Below are 20,366 nucleotides of genomic sequence, written 5' to 3'. Positions count from 1 at the left end.
GCAGTGTTGAAGCAGCACCCCAATGAAAAGCACGATTTTAATCTCTGGCCTGGCAGTGACTGCTGCAAAAGGATTCTACAGTCTTTACCGAAAAGAAATATAATGGAGATAAGTGATAGCAAATTGTTGACTTTTATGATTGAACTATCTGCCAAAAATTAATTAATCTGCCACCGTAAAACATGATGTGCAGATAAGATGTTAAAAGTAGGTAAAGGCAAAAAGATGAATAAAATACATTTCTTTCCCTCAGGGGCTAACTTAACAGGGAAGTGGAGAGGGTAGAATAAACACAAGTGTCCAAGGGAGAAATGAAAAGGAAGTAGGGGGGATGGAGCCTCTGTCCCGACTTTGGAACATTCTGCAAATTTGAGACAATTGTCAAACTTGCCTTCAAGGTGTAGCTGATGTGAGCAGGGTTCTAGAGCACGGGTTCTTCTCGAGGATCAAGGTACTCTATAAATTTAGTTACTACACCAGCCACCCCAGAATAGGAGCCATTTTAAAAATGCTCCTCACTAGTTAGATACTCACAGTAAGGAGCTTTGAAATCTTCCTGAGTTCTAAGCGATAACTAAATCTCTGTTTAGTCTTTGATGGAGAGAGACATCTGAATGAAAGATGTCTTAAAGAGGCTGTTGAAAAAATCACCCACTCTCCTCCACTCCCCATATCCCATCCTTCCCCAGAGCCCCTCAGAGTTCTTTCAAACCTGCCAGTTTCTCTCTTTTCCTATAGTTCTGTTCTAACCCTAACTTGTATCATTGGACTTCTGCAATCACTTCCAAATCTTTCTCCTCGCTTCCATTCTTGTCTCTTTCCAATTTATGCTCAATGCTGTTCCAGAATGAAAAATTTAAGTTCCCTTGCCTGTTTCTGAATGGGTCAGTGGTAATAACTGTGATGAAAACGATGACAGTAACATAGCTGATATTCAGCTGGCACTTAGCCAGTGTGCTCAATGCTTCATCTCAGTTAAACTGTCACCATCACCTTCATTTTACAGATAAAACAACGAGGCACTGTAAGAAAAAGAAACTTAAACTCATCCATTTTCAAGATAAAATAGTTAACAGTGAGTGGAAAATTACTGGCAGCTCAAATTGCCTAACAGCTTGACAAAGTTCATGTATCGAGAAGGTCCTAACAGGACCCTGGGGGAGAAATAAACTAGTGTAAGCCTGTGCTGAAAAATGTAGGTGTGAATCAGGAAGGGAGAAGGAAGGCAGGGAATGGCCCATGTTTATAAGACAGATAAGGCTAAGTAGAAACAGGAATTGCAAGGTCACATGAGATTTCTAAACAGGAACATCTGCTTCTCAGAAAGTCCCAGCGTAAGGAACAGACAGTATTATGAAGAAATCCAAATGCCAGTTGGGAGGAGAACCAAGTAACTGCCTTATAAAGAGAAAAAACTGGCAGAATCCAGAAAAATTACACCCCCTCCCACTAGAGTACTCGGCCAGTAAGGAACTGGAGGAAGGGACCGAGCCATGGGAGACAGACTGTTCACTGTGACCACACTGAGCGTGCCAAGTGAATGCGTTTCTCACAGGCACTGAGAGGTGAGGTCACTTGCCCCGGATGGAACTGGGTCTTAGACTAAGCCCCTGCTGCCATTCCCTCAGGGATAAAGGTAAAGCCCGTCCCCCTGGCCCAAGATACCTGCAGCCTGGTCCCGCTCCTTTCAGCCTGCTGCCATCCCCTCCCTCTCCTCTTCTTTACTGGAGTCTCTCCATGTGGGAGTCTCTCCTGACTCCAAGGCTAGGCAGATCTCTTTTGCACATTTTCAGGGTATCCACTGCCTGTCATTGTATACTTACTTGTGGGTATGCCCGAGGAGGGCGTGGCTCAGCTTCACTAAGTGTTATATCCCAGTACCCTTCGCAGCACCTGGAGTAAAGGAAATGCTCAGAAAATCTTGGCCAACTAGGAAAATAAAGCCTTGCATGAGAGGAAAATTCCTCAGTTCTAGTTGAAAGGCCATGCCTATTACCAGTGTGATTTTCCACAGTCTCCTCCTCTCTGAACCTCTGGGGCCTCATTATAAAAATCAAAGCAATCACAATAAAGCACTCTAGAGTTGTACAAAAATCCCATTTGACCCCAGAATGGTTTTGAAGCCTGTTCTTGACTAAACAGCAAGGTCTACAACAAGACGTCAGTGGTGACTAACTCACTCAGGATATGACAAAGCTTTGAAAATCTGCAAAGTGCTCTTAGGCAAGTGACAGTGATGCTGCCTGCTCTGTCTCAGTCCCTCTGTTATATTCATTTGCCTGCTTTGCAAAGGAAGATAAGAGGGAATGAAGAATAGGCTAGCCAAGCCTGCGTGACCCCACTGCCATGGTAACCAGCTTCATTATCAGCTAGCAGGGAGCAGCTCAGTGGACCACAGCCAAGCCCTCCCTGACCCATGGTCCTGCACAAGACCCAGGAAGGGATAACCTGCCCACTTGGTGCTGGTGTTCATTTCCCCAAAGTGGTAAACAGTATTCTTCACAGGTGCAGCTGCTGGGGCCCTAGCACGTGGTTACCTGGGATAGTATAATAGCCACTTATCCATGCCACTGGCACCCTGCCCTTCTCTGGGTTCTCGGCCAGTTTCTGTAGAAGGGAATTTTGAGTGCAGAGGTGTTGCCTTAAGCACTCAGGCTCTAAATTTAACCTCCATGGAGATGTGACTTTATTTTATGTAGTTGTCAATGTCACTTCTGTGAATCAGGAGCTCACACGATGGGTTTTTTTTTGGGGGGGGGACTTCTAATATCATGTTATTCTCATAACATTAAAGGTTTAAAGTAACCATTTCATAGCATCCCTCCAAGCAAAAATGGGAACAAAACTTCCTCAAAAGACAAAAATCACTCCTCGTACACCAGGGTCTATCTATAACTATTTATCTCTACCCTCAGGAAAAACTATTCCAACAGGGAAACTATTTTATAAGGAATTATTCTAACAGTGAAACTATTTTATAAAATAAAAATAGCCCTAAAGAGATGGGTGACTGAATTTTCTAAGACACTATAAAGTTGACATAAAAACTAAAGTAAATGGACTTTATGTTGAATTTTTTATGTGAACTGGTATCAAAAACTGAATAATCCAACAAAAATGGGAATCTCAAGTGAAATTCCACCATTAGAAAGAATTCTTTTTTATTATTAAGTTAATTTTCAGTATATAAATCAAAATCTGCAAAGTTCCTAGTTTAATATTCTAACATTATCTTCAAGCTATGCCAATATAGAGCTTTAAAAAGGAATCATAAAAAAATAGGAAGTTCTCTTATATCAAGTTTTTCAGAAATTTAAAGTACAAGGCTGATCAAATTCATGTATGATTTAAGGTGCAAAATGACAAGCATTTCTAGAGTAGGAATTAACATTTTACCTTCTGGACACTGGCAGGTGAATCCACTGAGACTGGAAATGCAAGTCGCTCCATTTCGGCATGGGTCTAGGACACAATAGTCAATCTTAGATTGGCAAAGGTCTCCAGTGTAACCTGCAAGAATGAGATGCACATTTTGTAAGACACATTATTCTAAAAGCACCATGAGCCAACCCACAAATTGGTGGACTCTGTGGTACCCACCCAAGGAGGCAACAGCCTGGAGGTGGTTTTCCAGCTACTCCTCAATCTCAGGTAGTTTTGTAACCAGGAAGAATCATATCATTTTGGGATCAGTTCAGAAATCATTTACTTTTCCTAAGTCTTTATTGCAAAGTAAGGTTTCAGAATCTTCAGAAACTAAGATTAAAAACCGCCCCCCAACCCCCAACAACTTCTTTCTGACATAAAAATTCATGACACTCTGCTTGGCTAAGTAAGGTGATGCCCACTTTCTCTAAGCCATGACTATGCCTGCAGAAAAAGCTTTAGGAAGATATCCAACACTAAGGTTTTCAATTTATAATATTTATAATAATATTTTGCTAGCAGAGCTTCTGTGTTAATGCTATGTCCTAACCACTTGTTTTAAACATAAAAATATTGAGACACAAATAATGCTAAGCACATTAATACATTATTCTTAATACTCATTTGAGTCATAAATCCAGCTCTAAATTCTCCGTGAAGCCAGCCTCCATGATGATTTTGTTGAACAGTCACATAATCACCACACAGGGGATAAGAAAGCAAGGATGTAAATCTACTGAAACACCTGGGAAGTAAAAAAGGTTTAAATAATTTTTAGTTGTTTAAATTAATTTTGAAAACAAAGCTCTCCAGAGAGACAAGTTGAAAGAATGGTATTCTAATAGGCTTTTTATCTTAAAGTGGGAAATGATTATGACAGAAAATTTGGAAAATAACAAAACAAGAAGAGAGAAGAGAGTGACATTTGTTACATTATTTGAGTGATGGGCCATTACTGCTCTGCAGATAATTCTCATCATAAATGTTTATGCATGCATATTTCTACACAATCGTATTTACATTGAAACATTCTCTAGGTTTCCAGGATGCTTTAAACATGCAGAAACTTGTATTTCCGAATTATTAGTTTGGAAAGATTATCATTAGCTCTTGCATCTGAGATTTTCAAAAATAAATCAATGATATTAAATGAAGTGATTTTCTTGATTTTCAATTATCTCCCAAACTAGAATAAATTACAGATTGTGGATGCAGAGCCATTCATTTGTAAATCTGCTTTCCCATATGTGGATTCTAACTCATTCAAGGGTAGGAAGAGATGCAAAAGATAAGTCTGCACCCTAAAAGTTCCAATGCCAGCACAAGAAGCTATATTTTCAAATTAAAGCTCTGCATTCAAAGTGTAAGGAAAGTGAATTGTTTCTAAAGGGAGTGCAACAAAAACTTTGGGCTAAAAATAACGGCTAACATTTACAATAGAGCACTCATTTTTACATTAATTCATGCTTCCTGGAGCCCCATGCAGTTAGTACTATTATGACCCACACCCCATCTTACAAATGAAGAAACTAAGGATTAAGATGTTCAAGTGATTTGTACAATAACCCAGGAAGTCAAACTGTTGCCATTAAACACAGTATCTATGGTTAATGCAATACATATTACCACATAAACCATAATGTATTTAATCTGAAGGAAATAACAGAAAATAGGAAGGAAACACATATAGATACAGAGGTAGAAAAAAATAAAATTATAAATATCATCCATAACTTAGAGCCCATGTGTGGTTTGCTTTGGTTGGCTGTGCCATAAGTTATTTTTTAATGTCTCTACCGTCAAAGGTTCTGCAATATGACTAGAAAAGTAATATTATGAGAAAGATAATGTTTTATAAGTATCAACCTCTTATAGGCATGGTGGCTAAAACAGTAGGTAGATGGTGTCAAGAGTCTCAGACTTTAGAATTGTGGCCATGGAATCACACAAAACAAGGAGTTTACTAGATATTATCTCAAAGGGTTCGGCCCTACCAGACAGAAAGAACAGAGGAATGAAGAATTCTATGAAGTTCAAAGTTCTTTCAAAAAAATTTAAACAACCATTTTCTTGGGATTTTTTATTTGAGATTTTTAAATGTCTTTTTATTTGCTTGCTGCAATACTGGGGATAGAAAGCAGGGTCTTCACTTGGAGCTATACCCCTAGATCTTTTTTCGGCACTTCATTTTTGAAGCAAGATCATGTTAAATCACTAAATTGCCTAGACTGAACGGGAAATTGCTATCCTTTCTGCCTCAGCTTCTCAGTGTTTGGGATTACAGGCATGTATCACCATGCCTAGCTACTTGGGAATTTTAAGCAAACCTAGTAAGTAAACCTCACATATCCATCACCTAGCTTCAACAATTATTAACTTTTTTATGTTTAATTTCATCCAATCTCATATTTTTCCCCACAAGGAAATCTTAAATTTCTTTTCACCTGTAAATATTTCAATATGTACACCTAACAAAAGGAGATCGTGTAAAGATCACTTTTAATGACCTCTCTAATTAATGTTCAGTTACATTTACAAATTTAATTGAATACTTTAAGCTATATTTATTAATATTAATAATTTCCTTTTAAGAACTACATTGATAATACACAAATATCACTGTATACTTAGTTAACTCTTACAGGTCTAATAAATTAAACTTTTATATAGGGATGAATATTAAGTGGTTTAACACTGCAACAGTATATACAAGTTTTGTAAGATTTCCATCTAAGAGGCTGCTTCACATTTTTAATGTGTTGGGTGTTTGGGGTTGTAATGCTTGGGAATCCCACTGGCATTTTATGAATGAAAGGGCGGAAGTCTTATATAACTTGGGATAATCTAATTTACAGGTTTTTTTCCACTCAAAATGCCAACAGTGCACCTCCGATAAGGAACTCTCTTCTTCCTGAGCATTTAAAGTCATTAGAGATTTTGAAAGTATGAGAAACAAAGGAACTATGGATTAAAAAGACCCTGCGTAACAGTAGAGCTGGAGAGTGTGAGTACAGTGCTGCATCTGTGAATGGAGGAGAGCAGGGATGATGTGGAGGAGGCAGGAGCCAGGCTGGGGGGAGAGATTATGGGATCGCAGAGCCTCTCTTGATGCAGGCAGCCAGCAGCACTGGCAATAACCAGCTGGGATCTGCAGCGCACTGGTTCAGGACCTGACTTCTGTCTACACCAGGCCCACTAAGAGGAGCCAGGCATTACTGTCAGGCTTGCATGAATTACTAGCTAGAAGTTCTAAGGGCACCGCTGTTCCCTGCATCCCTCCACAAGGGGACTGGATCATCTCCAGGAAAAGAGCGGAAGAGGAAGCAGACCATAAACATCTTGTGGCAGGAGTAAGGGACTGGTGAGTCACTGCTTCAAAGCCAGCAGAGCCCTACTCAACAAAGGTTGTCAGACAAATCATACGTAAGTGATACTCTGAACTGAGTATCTCAGGTTGTCCAAATCACCCTTTGTGCACTTTGTATTAGTGTATTCACAGCGATGGAGTTAAAACTAAACCAGTGACTGGTAGAAATGTAAGTGGTCCCGTGAATCAGCGCCACGCATGGGCCACTGCCGGGAGAGCCAGATGCCAGCCCCTTCTGGCACATGGGCCAGGAAATAAGAAGAGCCAACACCACACCAAACCCCTTGTAAGCGAGCAGTTGATCTGGAGAAACACAGGCCAGGCTGCAAGATAGCTATTGAGGTAAAACACAATTTAATGCTTGTAGTGCTTAGCGTTTCACCAACTTTGCAGGTCTAAAGCTGGTGGTCTGAACATCTACTCAGAGGATGGAAATACACAGTATAGCATCTATGGAGGAACTCCTTCTGAGGGTGGTACCCGCTGTTAATTTCCTATTACCTTGTTTTGAAGTCCTGCATTATTTTCATTGTTTTTTTCGGTTAGGTTTTATCCTATTTTGTTTTGTTTGATATTATTATATCCGATGGTACGAGCAGCTAATTTAAAGATAACAAGATATATTATGATAGCCATTTTGGATTTACTTTTGTCTTGTTTTGAAGTCTTTTATTGCATTCATTGTTTTTATTGGTTATTGTTTTTATTGGTTCCATTCTGCTCTGTTTTGTTCGACTTTTTCTATGTCTGAAAAGTAATTTTCTATATCTGCAGCTATTTTGAAGACAACAAGAGGCATTATGGTAACTATTATTGATTCTGTGTTGTTTTGAAGTCCTGTGTCACTTACACTGGTTTGTTTTGATTCTGTTCTGTTTTGCTTGATTTTATTCTTTAAAATAAAAAATAAAATAAATGAAATGTAACTAGAAATGGCTATGAAAGCTTTTGCTGGGTTTTTTTTTTCTTCCACTCTGTTCTTTTTCCCTGAGGAAGAAAATAACCACACAGGTTAAAAATAATGTTTCTTTACTCCCATTAAGATGGTTAACAGAGCCACAGAAGATTCTGTAGATGTTCAAGCAAAACTGTGACAGTGCCAAACAACGTCACAGCAGGAAAGAAGACATGTGGTGGCCTGTTGAGGGCGTTGGGTAAGAATCTGCCCTAACACACACCCCCAAGTAGGCATTTCAGCCTTCAAGATCCATACTATGAGTTCCCAAGGCATGGAGAAAAACCCACATAAAGACACAGAATTAAGGAGAAAAGGTGTGAATGTTGTTTAAACGTTCCTAAAACTTTTTAATACTGACAGACTTCTTTTATTCTGGTCCTGAATTTTAAAAGCCTGTTCCTACCAAATGGAGGCAAGTACAGTGATTGTACTGTGACAATCTCATCACACCTTTTATATTGCCTGGGCCAAGACATAACTGCCTCTCACAGGGACTCCAGCAATTTCTCCCAGGCTGTCTATCTACACAGGCTTTTTATAATCCATTCTCCACATGGAGATAGTCAGAGAGACATTTTTAAAATACAATTTATATCCAATTAGTCCTTTACATAAAACTCTTCAGTGGCTTCCCAAAAGACCTGGAAAAAATTCAGTTACTGCAGTTAGTAGCTAAAAACTACATGGTCTGGCTCTGCACCCCACATCTTTATCTACTGTCTCCATGGAACACTGTCCTGTGGCCACCTCAGCCTCATTCTGTTCCTAAACATACCAAACCACTTTCATAATTGTTAGCATCCTTTCTACACCATGGCTTCATTACCAAAGAGAAGGATGCAGGACTCAGTCAAAGCAGTTATAGTTCTACCCTACCTCTTCAAAGTATCAGACGAACTTAAAAATTTCATGTAATACAGAAATTATTAAAGAAATTTTTTAAAAACTTTGGAGGAGGAGGAGAAAGGGGGCACTAGTAGACTGTAATGGAATTTCATCTGAAGGATCAGGAAATAAAGGTAGGAGAAATCAGAAATGAACTGCATAATAGAGTAGAAAATCAAATAGAGGTACATTAAAGTTATCTGTAAAATCAGACAAGGAGATGTGAAAATGTCTTTAAAAAGTTTAAAAATAAAAGCAATGGAAAATCCAACTGAGCAAGGAAGTTAGCTTCAACGTTAGTGAGGGCTACAAATAAGTTACTTCAAAATATGCTATCAAAAATCATCTGTGAGTCACATTGGTCCACACCATCAGTTTGGAAAATACTACAGTGAGCATTATCCTAGCTCCAAGCACTCCCTGTTCAGACATAGTGGAATGGGTGGGAAATGATGCTGGCCCCCTTCTAAACTTGAGTCCTACTCTTCCAGCCACACCTCAGCACCCCCCACACGTCTCTGCAGCATGACAATTCAACAAGACTGAAGCAGAACTCTTTTTCTTCACAAAACTCCTGTCCAGATTCTTCAAATCAATGATTCTCACCTAGGGTGATCACACCTTCAAGCTCATTCAGCAGTGGTTGGAGACACTGTTTATTTTCACTCCCCCAAAGGTACTACTAGCATTTAATGGGCCCAGGGGTTCTGGCAAGCACCCTATATAATACACAAGCAGTGCACAGCACATAACCACCTAGATCAAAATGGTCTTAATGGCAAAGTTAAAAGACCTTGGTTTAAGTCAATGATACATTAGTCTTTCATGCAAAAAAAAAAAAATCTTTGTTTTTGTCCCAATTCCACCTACTTCCCTATAATAGAAACTGCTCTTTTTTTTAAATTTATTTAAAGAAAGACTAAACTAAATTTTATTTAAAGAAAGACTAAACAAAACAGAAAATAGGTAGAAATAATATATACATTCAGAGAAAAAATAAACAGTAAGAAATCACTAGTTGATATTTACATATCGTCATTTTATAAATAGTTGTTCAAGGTATAAAAATGGAACATGTAAAGTGGGAATTCAAATAGCAAGAGCGTAGACAGTCCTGTTCAACTGTCCAACAAAAAGTAACATGGTTCTCAATCCTATACACTTAAACATACATGCAGTTATCCATATCTTCATTTATGTTTAGATTAAACAAACTAAAGCAGGTTAAAATCATTCTGAACAAAGAATAATAGTATTGCTGGATTTCACATCATGACACTCCATGATCAGCACTGGGTAATGTAGTGTCTTTTTTTAAATTTAATTTAAAGATGGCTGCCTTCGGCTCTAAATAGAACAAGTGAGATGAGATTTTTAATTGGAATAGCAGGAATCAGGAGAACAGGAAATGGGTAGAAATAATACATACTTCCAAAGAAAAAATAAACAGTCACAAATCACTAGTTGAAGATTATAGATTGTCTTCTTACAAATAGTTATTTAAGATACTAAAGTGAAGCTTATAAAGTGGGGATTCAAACAGTGAGACTGCAACCGGTTCTGTTCAACTATGCAACAAAAACTTAGAAATATGGTTATCAATCCTATACACTTAAACATACATGCAGAAACTGATCTTTTACAAAACAGAGAAACAACACCTTCAGGACAATTTTTAAAACAGAACCCCTAAGAATATTTACAACCTGTACTCAATTAAAGACTATTTTAAAATATATTAGTTGGTTCTAAAAACCTAAAGTTAATGAAGATTTTGTAATTGTGATATTCTACAAGTAAATTAGATAATTTGGCCAAAAGTAAATGAATTATCTTCATCTGCAGATGATATCGTCCCATACTTAACATGACCCTCAAGTCTCCGCTAAGAGATGTTTAGACCTGATAAGAAAATTCAGCAAAGTAGCAAGACATAAAATCAACAATAAAAAACTAACAGCTTTTCTGTACACTGATAATGAACTTGCTAAGAAAGAAATCAAGAGGACAACTCCATTCACAGTAGCTCTCAAGACAAGAAAATAAATAAAAATAAAATATCTAGGAATCAACCTAACCAAGGAGGTGAAAGATCTCTACAGTGGAAATTTAAAAACATTGAAGAAAAAAATTGAAGAAAACTAGAAGACGGAAGCATCTCTCACATCCAGCTTGCAGAAAAGGAGAAAATCTTTTCCAGCTACTCTTGCAACAGAGGATTTATATCCAGTATATATAAAGAAAGCAAAAAAATTTAACTCCAAGAGAACATGTCATCCAATAAAAATTAGCAAATTAACTGAACAAATATTTCTCAAAAGAAAGACAAATGTCCAGTAACTGTAAGAGAAACTGTTCAACATCTTTAGCCATCAGGAAAATGCAATTTAAAAGTACCCCGAGATTCTATGTCACCTCAGTCAGAACAGCTATCATCAAGAATAAAATAGTGCTGGCAAGGATGGAGGGGTAAAATGGATTCTTTTACAGTGCTGGCGGGAGTGTAAATTAGTACAGCTATCATGGAAATCAGCACAGAGGTGTTATGGTTTAAATATGAAGTGCCCTCCAGACTCATGCATTGAGGGCTTGGATCCCAGTGCAGCAACATTAGGAAATAGGCCTTGAGAGGAAATTGGAAGTAATGGTACTGGCTTCATCATCCATTGATAGGTTCATGGTTGAGGGAATATTAGGAGGTGGGCCCAGCTTGACAAAGCAGATCAATAGAGTTATGCTTTTTCAGAGATGACTAGATCTAGAGTGTGTAATTTATTCATGGTGCAATACCAAGATTAAAGGTGGGTGATTACTAAATCAGTCCATTGACTGGTTTGGCACCACCCCACTTCTGGTACCAAATTCTATCTTACTTTTTTCATTTCTTAATTACTTTTATCATTGCTCATTTGTTGGACACAAAATACTCAACACCCACAAATTAAGGGAAAAAAGGTTTAGTTAGCTCACAGTTCATACAGGTTTCAGTTCATATTCGGCTGGGTCCAAGACAAGTGGTATGGCAGATAAGCGTTACAGAGGAAAAACAGTTCACGGTGGTCAGAAGATAGCAAAGTAAGCAAGCAAGTGACATTAACAGCTTTTTTCTGACACTTTTGTATCCTATCTAGGCTAGTAAGGTGGTATCAAAATATGACCTATGACCATATGAGGAGGGGACATCTAAACACAAGCTATATAACATATGACTATATAAAATTCTGATCAAACATCACAGAGATTTTTCTTTTTCTTTTTCTTTTGTTTTGGGTTTTTTTTCTTTTCTTTCTTTTTTTGATCTTTGGATTATATTCTAGTATAATAAAGGTATAAGAAAACTTGTGACTTAAGATGTTCAAGATGGATTTCTTTCTAGTATAATTAAGGAGGCACTAAACTGAGCCTTAGTACTTTTAACTCATCTGGGCCATAAGCAATGACATTAAATGAAGAAAAGTACTGTACATGAGATAGTGAGGGAAGCCTAACAGAGAATAAATTCATAAAACAGGGGCAAGGCAGAAGATGATCAGATATTTCCAGAAAATATATTGAACTATAAATCCATTCTGTGGGCATTAACAGATTATATTTTATTTAATACAGATTTATAATGTTTAATTTTACCCTATTTTATGTTTAGTATAAAGGACAATTTTAAATTTATTGGTATATGGAAAGAGAATGGCTAAGTTTCCCTTTAAATACCACAGTGGATTGGGAGAAATATATATATCTTTTGATTTCTAACAAAAACCATCCACTGCTTGAACCTACAATTCAACTACGTTGTCTGTCACTTAGAAATGAAGGAAAACCTTCCAGAAGTCAAGGACAAATTATACACATGTAAGAGAAGTTGGCTACAAGAACCAGACTACAAAACAAAACAAAAAAAGATCAGTTGTGGTTTTTCAAAAGCATTCTCCTCCCCTACACAATTGTTTTTGTGTATGATGTTTATTTCTTGATTCCTCTACTAAAATAAAAAATATTTCTCTGCATTGCTTTGGCTCTATGGGGGAGAATCTAATTGTTTCTTTGGAAAGCTGTCCCAAAAGCTTTCAAGGTGGGAACTGCAGTGAGAGCTATTTTTAATGCTTTCGGTAGTTTTATAGTCTGGCCTGTGCTGTGAAATGAAGCTGCTGGAAGTGGACTACATTCATGGTGCTACCAAGCAGGCCCACCAGTCTCTGCTCACCTCCTCGGGGGATCTGAGCAGCCTCGGCATTGCTGTGAGATGGAGAATCTAATATTAGCACGCTGAACCGAGGGATGAACAGCAGGAATCCAAGCACCATCAAAGATATTCTGTCCCAGTCATACCCAATTTCAAAACCAGAAAGCAGAAATTATTTAACAGAAAAAACAAAGTCAGATCTGCTGGCAGGAGAAAAACAAACACATCTTGGCAAATGTAAACACACCTTGAAAACCAAAGGAAAAGAAGGAATGATACATGCAGTCTGTCTATAAAAGGCAATCAATAAGATGCAATTAAAATGGGAATGCATAATAAAATAAAAACATGATTTAAAAATGGGCATTCAGCAGGGTTGAATCAGTCTCAAGATTAAGAAAAAAATAACCATATCTAAAAAGCAAATAGGCAAGAGGAACAGTGGAAAGAACAGTTTCTTGGTGAGTCTGAGTTCCGTGATGGCGACCCAATGATCAGCTGAATGAGCTCATCCATGGGGTGAACTTGGCCTTCATTTCTGTCATGAGTGAAATGAGGGTAAAGACAGCTATGTCCCAGGACACCTGCAAGGACTGAATGACATCAGCTCCGAGGAACAGGTACCATTTCTATCAAGTGCACCCTGAGGCCTCCATAGCTTGCACTGTACCTGGCACATCCTCAGTGGCTCAATTATTTTTTGCATTTACGGATTTTGCAACTGCAAAGAAATATGCCAGTATCATGTGACCTCCTAGTTTTTAACAGGCACTTCAGAGCATGGTCCTCAATGGTGATTCCCCAGACCAGCAGTATCAACATCAACTAGAAACTATTGCAACTGCAGACTAAGCAGTAGCACCCACACCTGCTGAAGCAGAAGCACCAAGGATGGGCCCAGAAATAGGAGGCCTAAGGGGTCCTCCGGTGACACTGATGTAAGGTACGTGATGATCTGGAATGTAAGCAGACTTAATATCAAATGTTAATATTATTCATCTTAGAATTATACATTTAATTCAGATTGTGGAGCAAAGAAACAGATGCTAATGAGTGAAAGTCAAATATCACATACTGAAATCTTTTGATTGCCCTGTTGACACATTTTCTTTGCTTTGTGAGTGGGAGCCCTTAGGCTCAATTATTGTATCTGTCACTGCATCACTTTCAGAGTGATGCCCCCATTCACTAAGCGCAGACACCTAGCACAGAGCCAAGGTCACTGTAAGTAGTCATTATATAGGAAATTAGCATCTGCATAAGCACCATGTATTACTATTTTTAAATAACCCCTTTCATTCCATTGACATGGAATGAAATATGAAATTTTAGTATTAATATAGGCCAGACTTATATGTGACACTCATGGCTTTTAATCTGGTTTACAAAGGGGGAAGAGATTCCATTAAAAATCCCTTTCATTATGCATGTCCAGGTGACACTTTCTGAAAAACTAAAACCAAAAGACAGAAAAACTTATATTGAGAATTTATGACATGTAACAATGTAACAAGCCAGCAATGGTTGGCTTAAAAATGTTGATCAGCTGAATTCTAAGCTTATGTAGTAAGCAAAACTAAAAAAGGAGGTATTCATTCACTCCTCCAGGAAGAATATTTTGTGAGTTAAAATTGGTATTTGAGAATTTTTAAGAAAAGTTGGTGAACAGACCCCACCTTCGGGGAGCTTACACTCTAGAGGTCCTGCAGGACTTTGGGAAAGGATTACCACGTGAAGGCAGCACAAGCCAGGGACAGTACCAGGCAGGCAACTCAGATGACTGGATGCTGGGAGAACAGTCTGGGCTGTTGGGACAGTCCAGGGGGACATGGCCACTCCCAACCCACGTGCAGAGGCACTGAGTCAGTGAGCTGCACCTCTGAAGGTACCCAGAGTGCAGATGTGCTGAAGATGTGCTGTACTTGTTCCTTCCTGGTCACAGCCACTTCGGTTTTGGGGAAAAGCTTAAGTGTCCTTCCTTTCTCCTTGAGAGCAGGTGCTCTGGACTGGATAAAATGAGGGAGCTAATCAGGAGCTGTCAAAACCAGCTGTGGCATTGGGGGCGAGGGGGGAATGACTCTGGAGACAGAAAGCTAAATGCAAGCGCCACTTTCTCTCTCTGATTAGTGCCCCAAGGCTACAAAGAGCTGCCCTTCATGGATAGCCTCCCTGTACCAGTGTGTATTCATGTGGTTGTGGATGCACGTAAGAGGTGTGTACATGGTTTGCACACATGTGTGGTTCTTGAGTAGGTATGAACATGTATGTGATGTGCACATGTGCACGCATGTATATATCTGTGTGCATGTGTGTGTGGTATACTGTGTGTCATGAGTGTGTGTTGTGTTGCATGTGATATGTTCATGTGCGGTATGTGTACATGAGTGCATGTACATACATGCATTCTCTTCAAAAGTCAATACTATCACTCCATTTCACAGAGAAGAAAACTTGGGCTCAGAAGAAAATCGAAGGAGGCTGGTGAGTGACTCAGTCTGGAGCTCAACAAGGACAATCAATGCCAAACCCACACTCTTAACTGGCACGTGTCACTTCTCCCTCCTCAAGCTCATCTGCAAAGGCCATAAGGCTCAAGCAAGGCCAGCCTGAGGCCAGGCACAGTGGGCAGGGGCTGCGCCATTCCTCTGTGGTCTTCACCATGGAAAAGAGGTCCTGAGGATCTTGAAGAGTCCACCCTGGCTTACCAGGGTGGGAGGCCTCAGAAACTCTGGCCAGAGGAAGTAATGGGCTGCTCTGTGAAGGACAGTGAGCTACTGGCTCCACTATACCAGGAATGGTAGGTAGCTGGTGTTTTTTGAGTGCTTGCTCAGTACCACATACCTTTCTGAGCATGCCACATGGGTTGTCTTTCTTAATCTTCAAAACAAGTGCTGGGTTATGGCACATTTATCCTGCCACCTGTCCCAAACTTAAAGATAGGCAGCTGAGACCCCATGAGTTTAAGTCATTTCCCGAAATTCATGGAGACAATTGAGTATGAGGATGTCTCAGCTCTCCAAGCAGCCCAGGCCTGGACCTTCATGAGCATCACTGGCAGGTTTAAGCCAAGCAGCGTGGAATGAGGCAGGGGACAGAGGCTTGTCACAGTCATTCAGGCAGCAGACAATAACCGCTTGAATTGGGGCATTGGAAATAGATGAGGAAGAGCAGGGTAGATGGGGAATCATCGTAAATCAAGCAAACTTGGTGGCTATGCAGAAATAAATAATAGCCCCAGTGAAGAGGTGGTAGTGATGGTGGAAATCAGAGACACAGGAGGAAGCTGGGCTGGGAGAGGCAGCAGCAGGAGCCTGTGTCCGAGTCGGGAGGAGGAAGAGCAGATGTTAGCTGATGCATCAGTGTCAAAACCAATATAAATACGGGAGCTGAGGTGAGAAGCCAGGCAAAAAGGAGGGCCTGGGCACCATCTGCATGGTGACAGCTCAGAATGAGTGACTGCAAAAAGGCTTAGGAAACCAGCTGAAGAGGGCGGGAGGAACAGAGGGTTATAGAGATCTCTGGATAACAGACGCAGCGCAACACTCTGTAAACCAGCTGAGCATCCCTCAGTGATGACCACCAGGGCAAGACAAGGATGGGAAATTAGTGAGGACCCTGGCTGTGACCCTGAAGAGGCAGGTTCACAATGCAAAGGAAAAGCAATGTGAGTACAGTACAGGCTGCATACAGACCACTTTGTAATGGAGAGAGGAGGAGAAAGGGAGAGAAGACTGAAGAGCAACAGAGAAAAGGAGGAGAAGGAGAAAAGGAAACAAAGGAGGAGGAAGAAGATGAGAGAAAGAAGGTGGACCTATGGAAGCAGCAGCAAGGACTCCTAAACTCTTGCTTGTCCAAGGAACTGGTCTCAGGATAGAAAAGACCTGCGGATCCTCAGGATAGAGAAGACACATGGATCCTGGCAGACAGGAAGCTAACAGAGAGGTGCAGAGGGACATAGAATGTGGACATAGAGTGAGGCTGGAAGCATAAAATAGTAGCAGAGGAGTGAAGGGAGGACATATCAAGGGCCAGCTTCATAGACACATTCATCATAGTAACCCAGAGGTGAAAAGAGCCTAAATGTCCATCAGAAGATAAATGGGTAAGCTAAGTCAGTGTATTCACACAAGGGAATATTATTTAGGCATTAACAGGAAATATATATATATATATATACACACACACACATACACACACACTTTCACACATTTTTCATTCATCTTCCCCACTATATTATAACTTCCATGAGAACAAAAGTGCTTCATTCATAGTTGTTGTCTCAGCATTCAGAAAAATACCTGACATAGAGTAGACATTCAATGGATAATTGTTGAATGAATGAATGAATGATCCCTATAACCTTTATTTTAAACATGAACAAAACCAAGAGAATTTTTAAAAGATTGCAAGGATTTTAAAAGAGCACAAAACCAACCAGTAGGAAAAGCTGGAGTGAAATGCCCACATTCCAAGTTACACATTTGATTGTGTCATCTTTAGTCACACTTGGTGCTATCTGTGGTCCTGCGAGAAGATGAATGACATCACATGAAGGACAGCACATTCATGAGCCGTCAGAGGTACTCGTAATATCCACCCCATTTATAACTAATGGAAAACTGGGGGAAAAAAACGCACTCATGTTTTTCTGCAGAAAAGAACACTGTAACTCCAAAGTACACAGAGTGTAGGGTCTCAATCTGTTTCTCCCTGAGCTTTGCGGTCTTGGACAGGTGCCTCCATCACTAAGGTTCACCTACAGAGGCAAGTTCTCAAGTTTCCTGCAGTCTGAAATTTGGTACTAACCCAGTTTTAAAAAATTACTCTGGTCTGCTAATGCACACGTTTCTTAAGGTGAAGGAGGCTGGGTATGAGAACTCACAGCAAATGGCAATCAGGATTTGTCTCCAGCAGGAGGTGACCAACTCAAACCCACAATTCCAAAGCATGAACGCTTACTAAATCAGTGTTTCAAAGGTAAGGCTGGGATGAGAATGTACGCCACATTCCCCTTGCCTCAGACATGATGAGTTTTAAAATTAGGCTGAAATCTCCAATTAGGCAGAACAATGTCATGCTTTGAAGTTGAAAAATACTTTGCATAATGCTAACAATATTTTGGCAGGGGTAGTTCTGAACGTGGATCACAGCTATTCTTTTCAGTGAAAGAAATCGCTCCTTCGAGGAAAAACAATACTCTTGAAATTAGAAGGGTTTCAGAAGATAAATCCCAATAAAGGAAGTTAAATTTCAACTTAGTCATACACTGAATATCTACAGTCTTCAAGACCCAGGACTTGGTGTGATGGAGTCGCAGTGTCTAAGTTCTGGTCCAAATGCTGGCAGGCTCTCGACCCAAGAAGAGCCAATGTTTTAGTTCAAATCCAAAGGCAAGAGAACACCACTGTCTACCTTGCACTGGGCAGGAGCAGATTCCTCCTGCTTAGCCTTTTAGTTCTGTTTGCCTCTGCAGTGGTTGGGTGAAGCCCAACTACACAAAGAGGGCAATCTTCTTTGCTCAGTTTACCAACTCAAATGTTAATCTCAAGCAGAAATCCTCACAGTCACACCCAGGAAAGTGGTCGACCAACTGTCTGAACATAGAAGAAAGCTGAGTTGGCACACAGAAGTCCTCACACAGACTTTTCTCTCGTTTGGTTCCTCGCTTTAGTTTAGCCACTGAACTTATCCTTATAGCAGTGCATATTTGTTGCTCATTTAATCTGATGTTCTGTCTACATCCTGGCCCCTTTGTCACTGATAACCAGTGCCACTCTATGGATTGATAGCTTCCCACCCACGGTAAACCAAGTTACTGTCAAAATGTTGTGTTGCTTTTCAGAGTGTTAAGGAATTTCAAGGTAACCCCACATCATTTCTGTCTTTACAGTTTTTTATGGACATCTCAAAACTTCCATAATATGTGGTAGCAGGTCAAGATAATGGGATAAGGAATGACTTAAACAGGCCTTGTTATCACATTTAGTTACCTCATTTTAAGTTTTCCTGCAGTATTTAACATTGTTGACAATCTCCTACACTTTTTTAAAACATTGCAAGACAGAAAAATACTAATCTCATTTGATAAAAATTATGCCTCCCAAAATGGATATTCTACTGACCATCATCTACAACTCTTTTATACTGTTCAGATATGGATAAAACTTTTCTCTAGGTTTTACTAATCTTAAAATTATCTCTTATCAAAAATCTTAATGTAAGGTCAGAAACCTTGAAACTTCGAAAACATAGAGTAAACACTTCAGGATATTGATATAGTTAATGATTTCATCAAAAGCGTTCTGATCATTCAGGAATTAACAGCAAGAACTGGCAAATGGGATTGGATCAAATTAAAAAGGTTCTTCACAGCAAAGGGAATAACAGAGCAAAGAAACAGAGCACAGGATGGGAGAAAATCTTTGCCAACTATCCATCTGGCAGAAGATTAATATCCAGGATATATAAAGAACTCAAAAGATAAACACCAGAAAACAAGTAATCCAATAAATAAATGGAAAGTAAGCTGAATAACCACTTCTCAAAAGGAATATAAATGGTAAAAAAGTTGAACTTTAGCTATCACATAAATGCAACTCAAAACTACATTGAGATTCCATACCCTCCCAATTATAATGGTTATTATCATGAAAACAAAGAATAATAAATGCTGGCAATGATGCATGGAAAATGGAAATATTTTATGATACAGTTGGGGATGTAAACTAGTTCAGTAACTGTGTAAATCAGTAAGGAGGCTCAAGAAATTAAAAATAAAACCACCATATTATCCAGCTTTACTATTTCTGACTATATATCTGATGTACTCAAAGTCAGCATACTAAAAAGATACCTGCACACCTGTATTAATAGCAGCACCATTCACAATAACTAAGATATGGAATGAGCCTAGATGTCCATCAACATATGAATGGATAAGAAAGTGTGATGTTTAACAGAGGCAAGGACAAAAACCATATGATCATCTCAACAGATGCAGGAAAATCATTTGACAAAATCTGATACCCATTCATGATAAAAATTGGAATAGAATGTCATCTCAATATGATAAAGCCATCTGTGACAAACCCACAGCCAACAACATATTAAGTAGAGAAAAGCTGCTTTCACAGTAAAATCAGGAACATGACAAGGATATGAATTATCGCCACGCTTTCTCAGTATGCTGCTCAAAACATTTGTCAGAGCAAGTAGAAAAAGGAAAGAAACCAAAGGAATATAGATAGAAAAGGAAGAAATTAAATTATCATTATTTGCAGAAGACATGAACCTTTATATAGAAGACCTCCAAAACTGCACCACTTATAGACATCTCAAAACAATAACTAAATTAGATTGCACAGCAGGATACAAAGTCAGCACTCAAAAAATTAATACTATACCTATACACCAACTTCTCTCTCACCAAGAAAGAAACTATGGGAATAATATCTTTCACAATAGCATCAAGAAAAATGAATTATTTAGGAATTAACCTAACTAAGAAAATGAAAGACCTCTACAATTAAAACTACAGTACCCTGAAAAGA

At 39.1% G+C, this 20,366-nt stretch overlaps 1 protein-coding gene across 1 annotated transcript in view; it reads right to left on the bottom strand.

The window, feature by feature from the left end:
• Dner (delta/notch like EGF repeat containing) overlaps positions 1-20,366 on the bottom strand; it is a 304,215-nt gene that overhangs the window by 84,890 nt on the left and 198,959 nt on the right. Inside the window, exon 7 of the mRNA XM_063237180.1 lies at positions 3,397-3,510. Coding sequence (XP_063093250.1) covers positions 3,397-3,510 — 114 coding nt within the window. The remainder of the gene's footprint in view (positions 1-3,396; positions 3,511-20,366) is intronic.

This window comes from Cavia porcellus, unplaced genomic scaffold (genome assembly GCF_034190915.1).
Source record: "Cavia porcellus strain 051 isolate PalLab524CR breed Dunkin Hartley unplaced genomic scaffold, mCavPor4.1 scaffold_26, whole genome shotgun sequence".
Taxonomy (NCBI): domain Eukaryota; kingdom Metazoa; phylum Chordata; class Mammalia; order Rodentia; family Caviidae; genus Cavia; species Cavia porcellus.
Note: the sequence above shows the minus strand (reverse complement) of the source record. Positions and strands in the feature narration are given on the sequence as shown.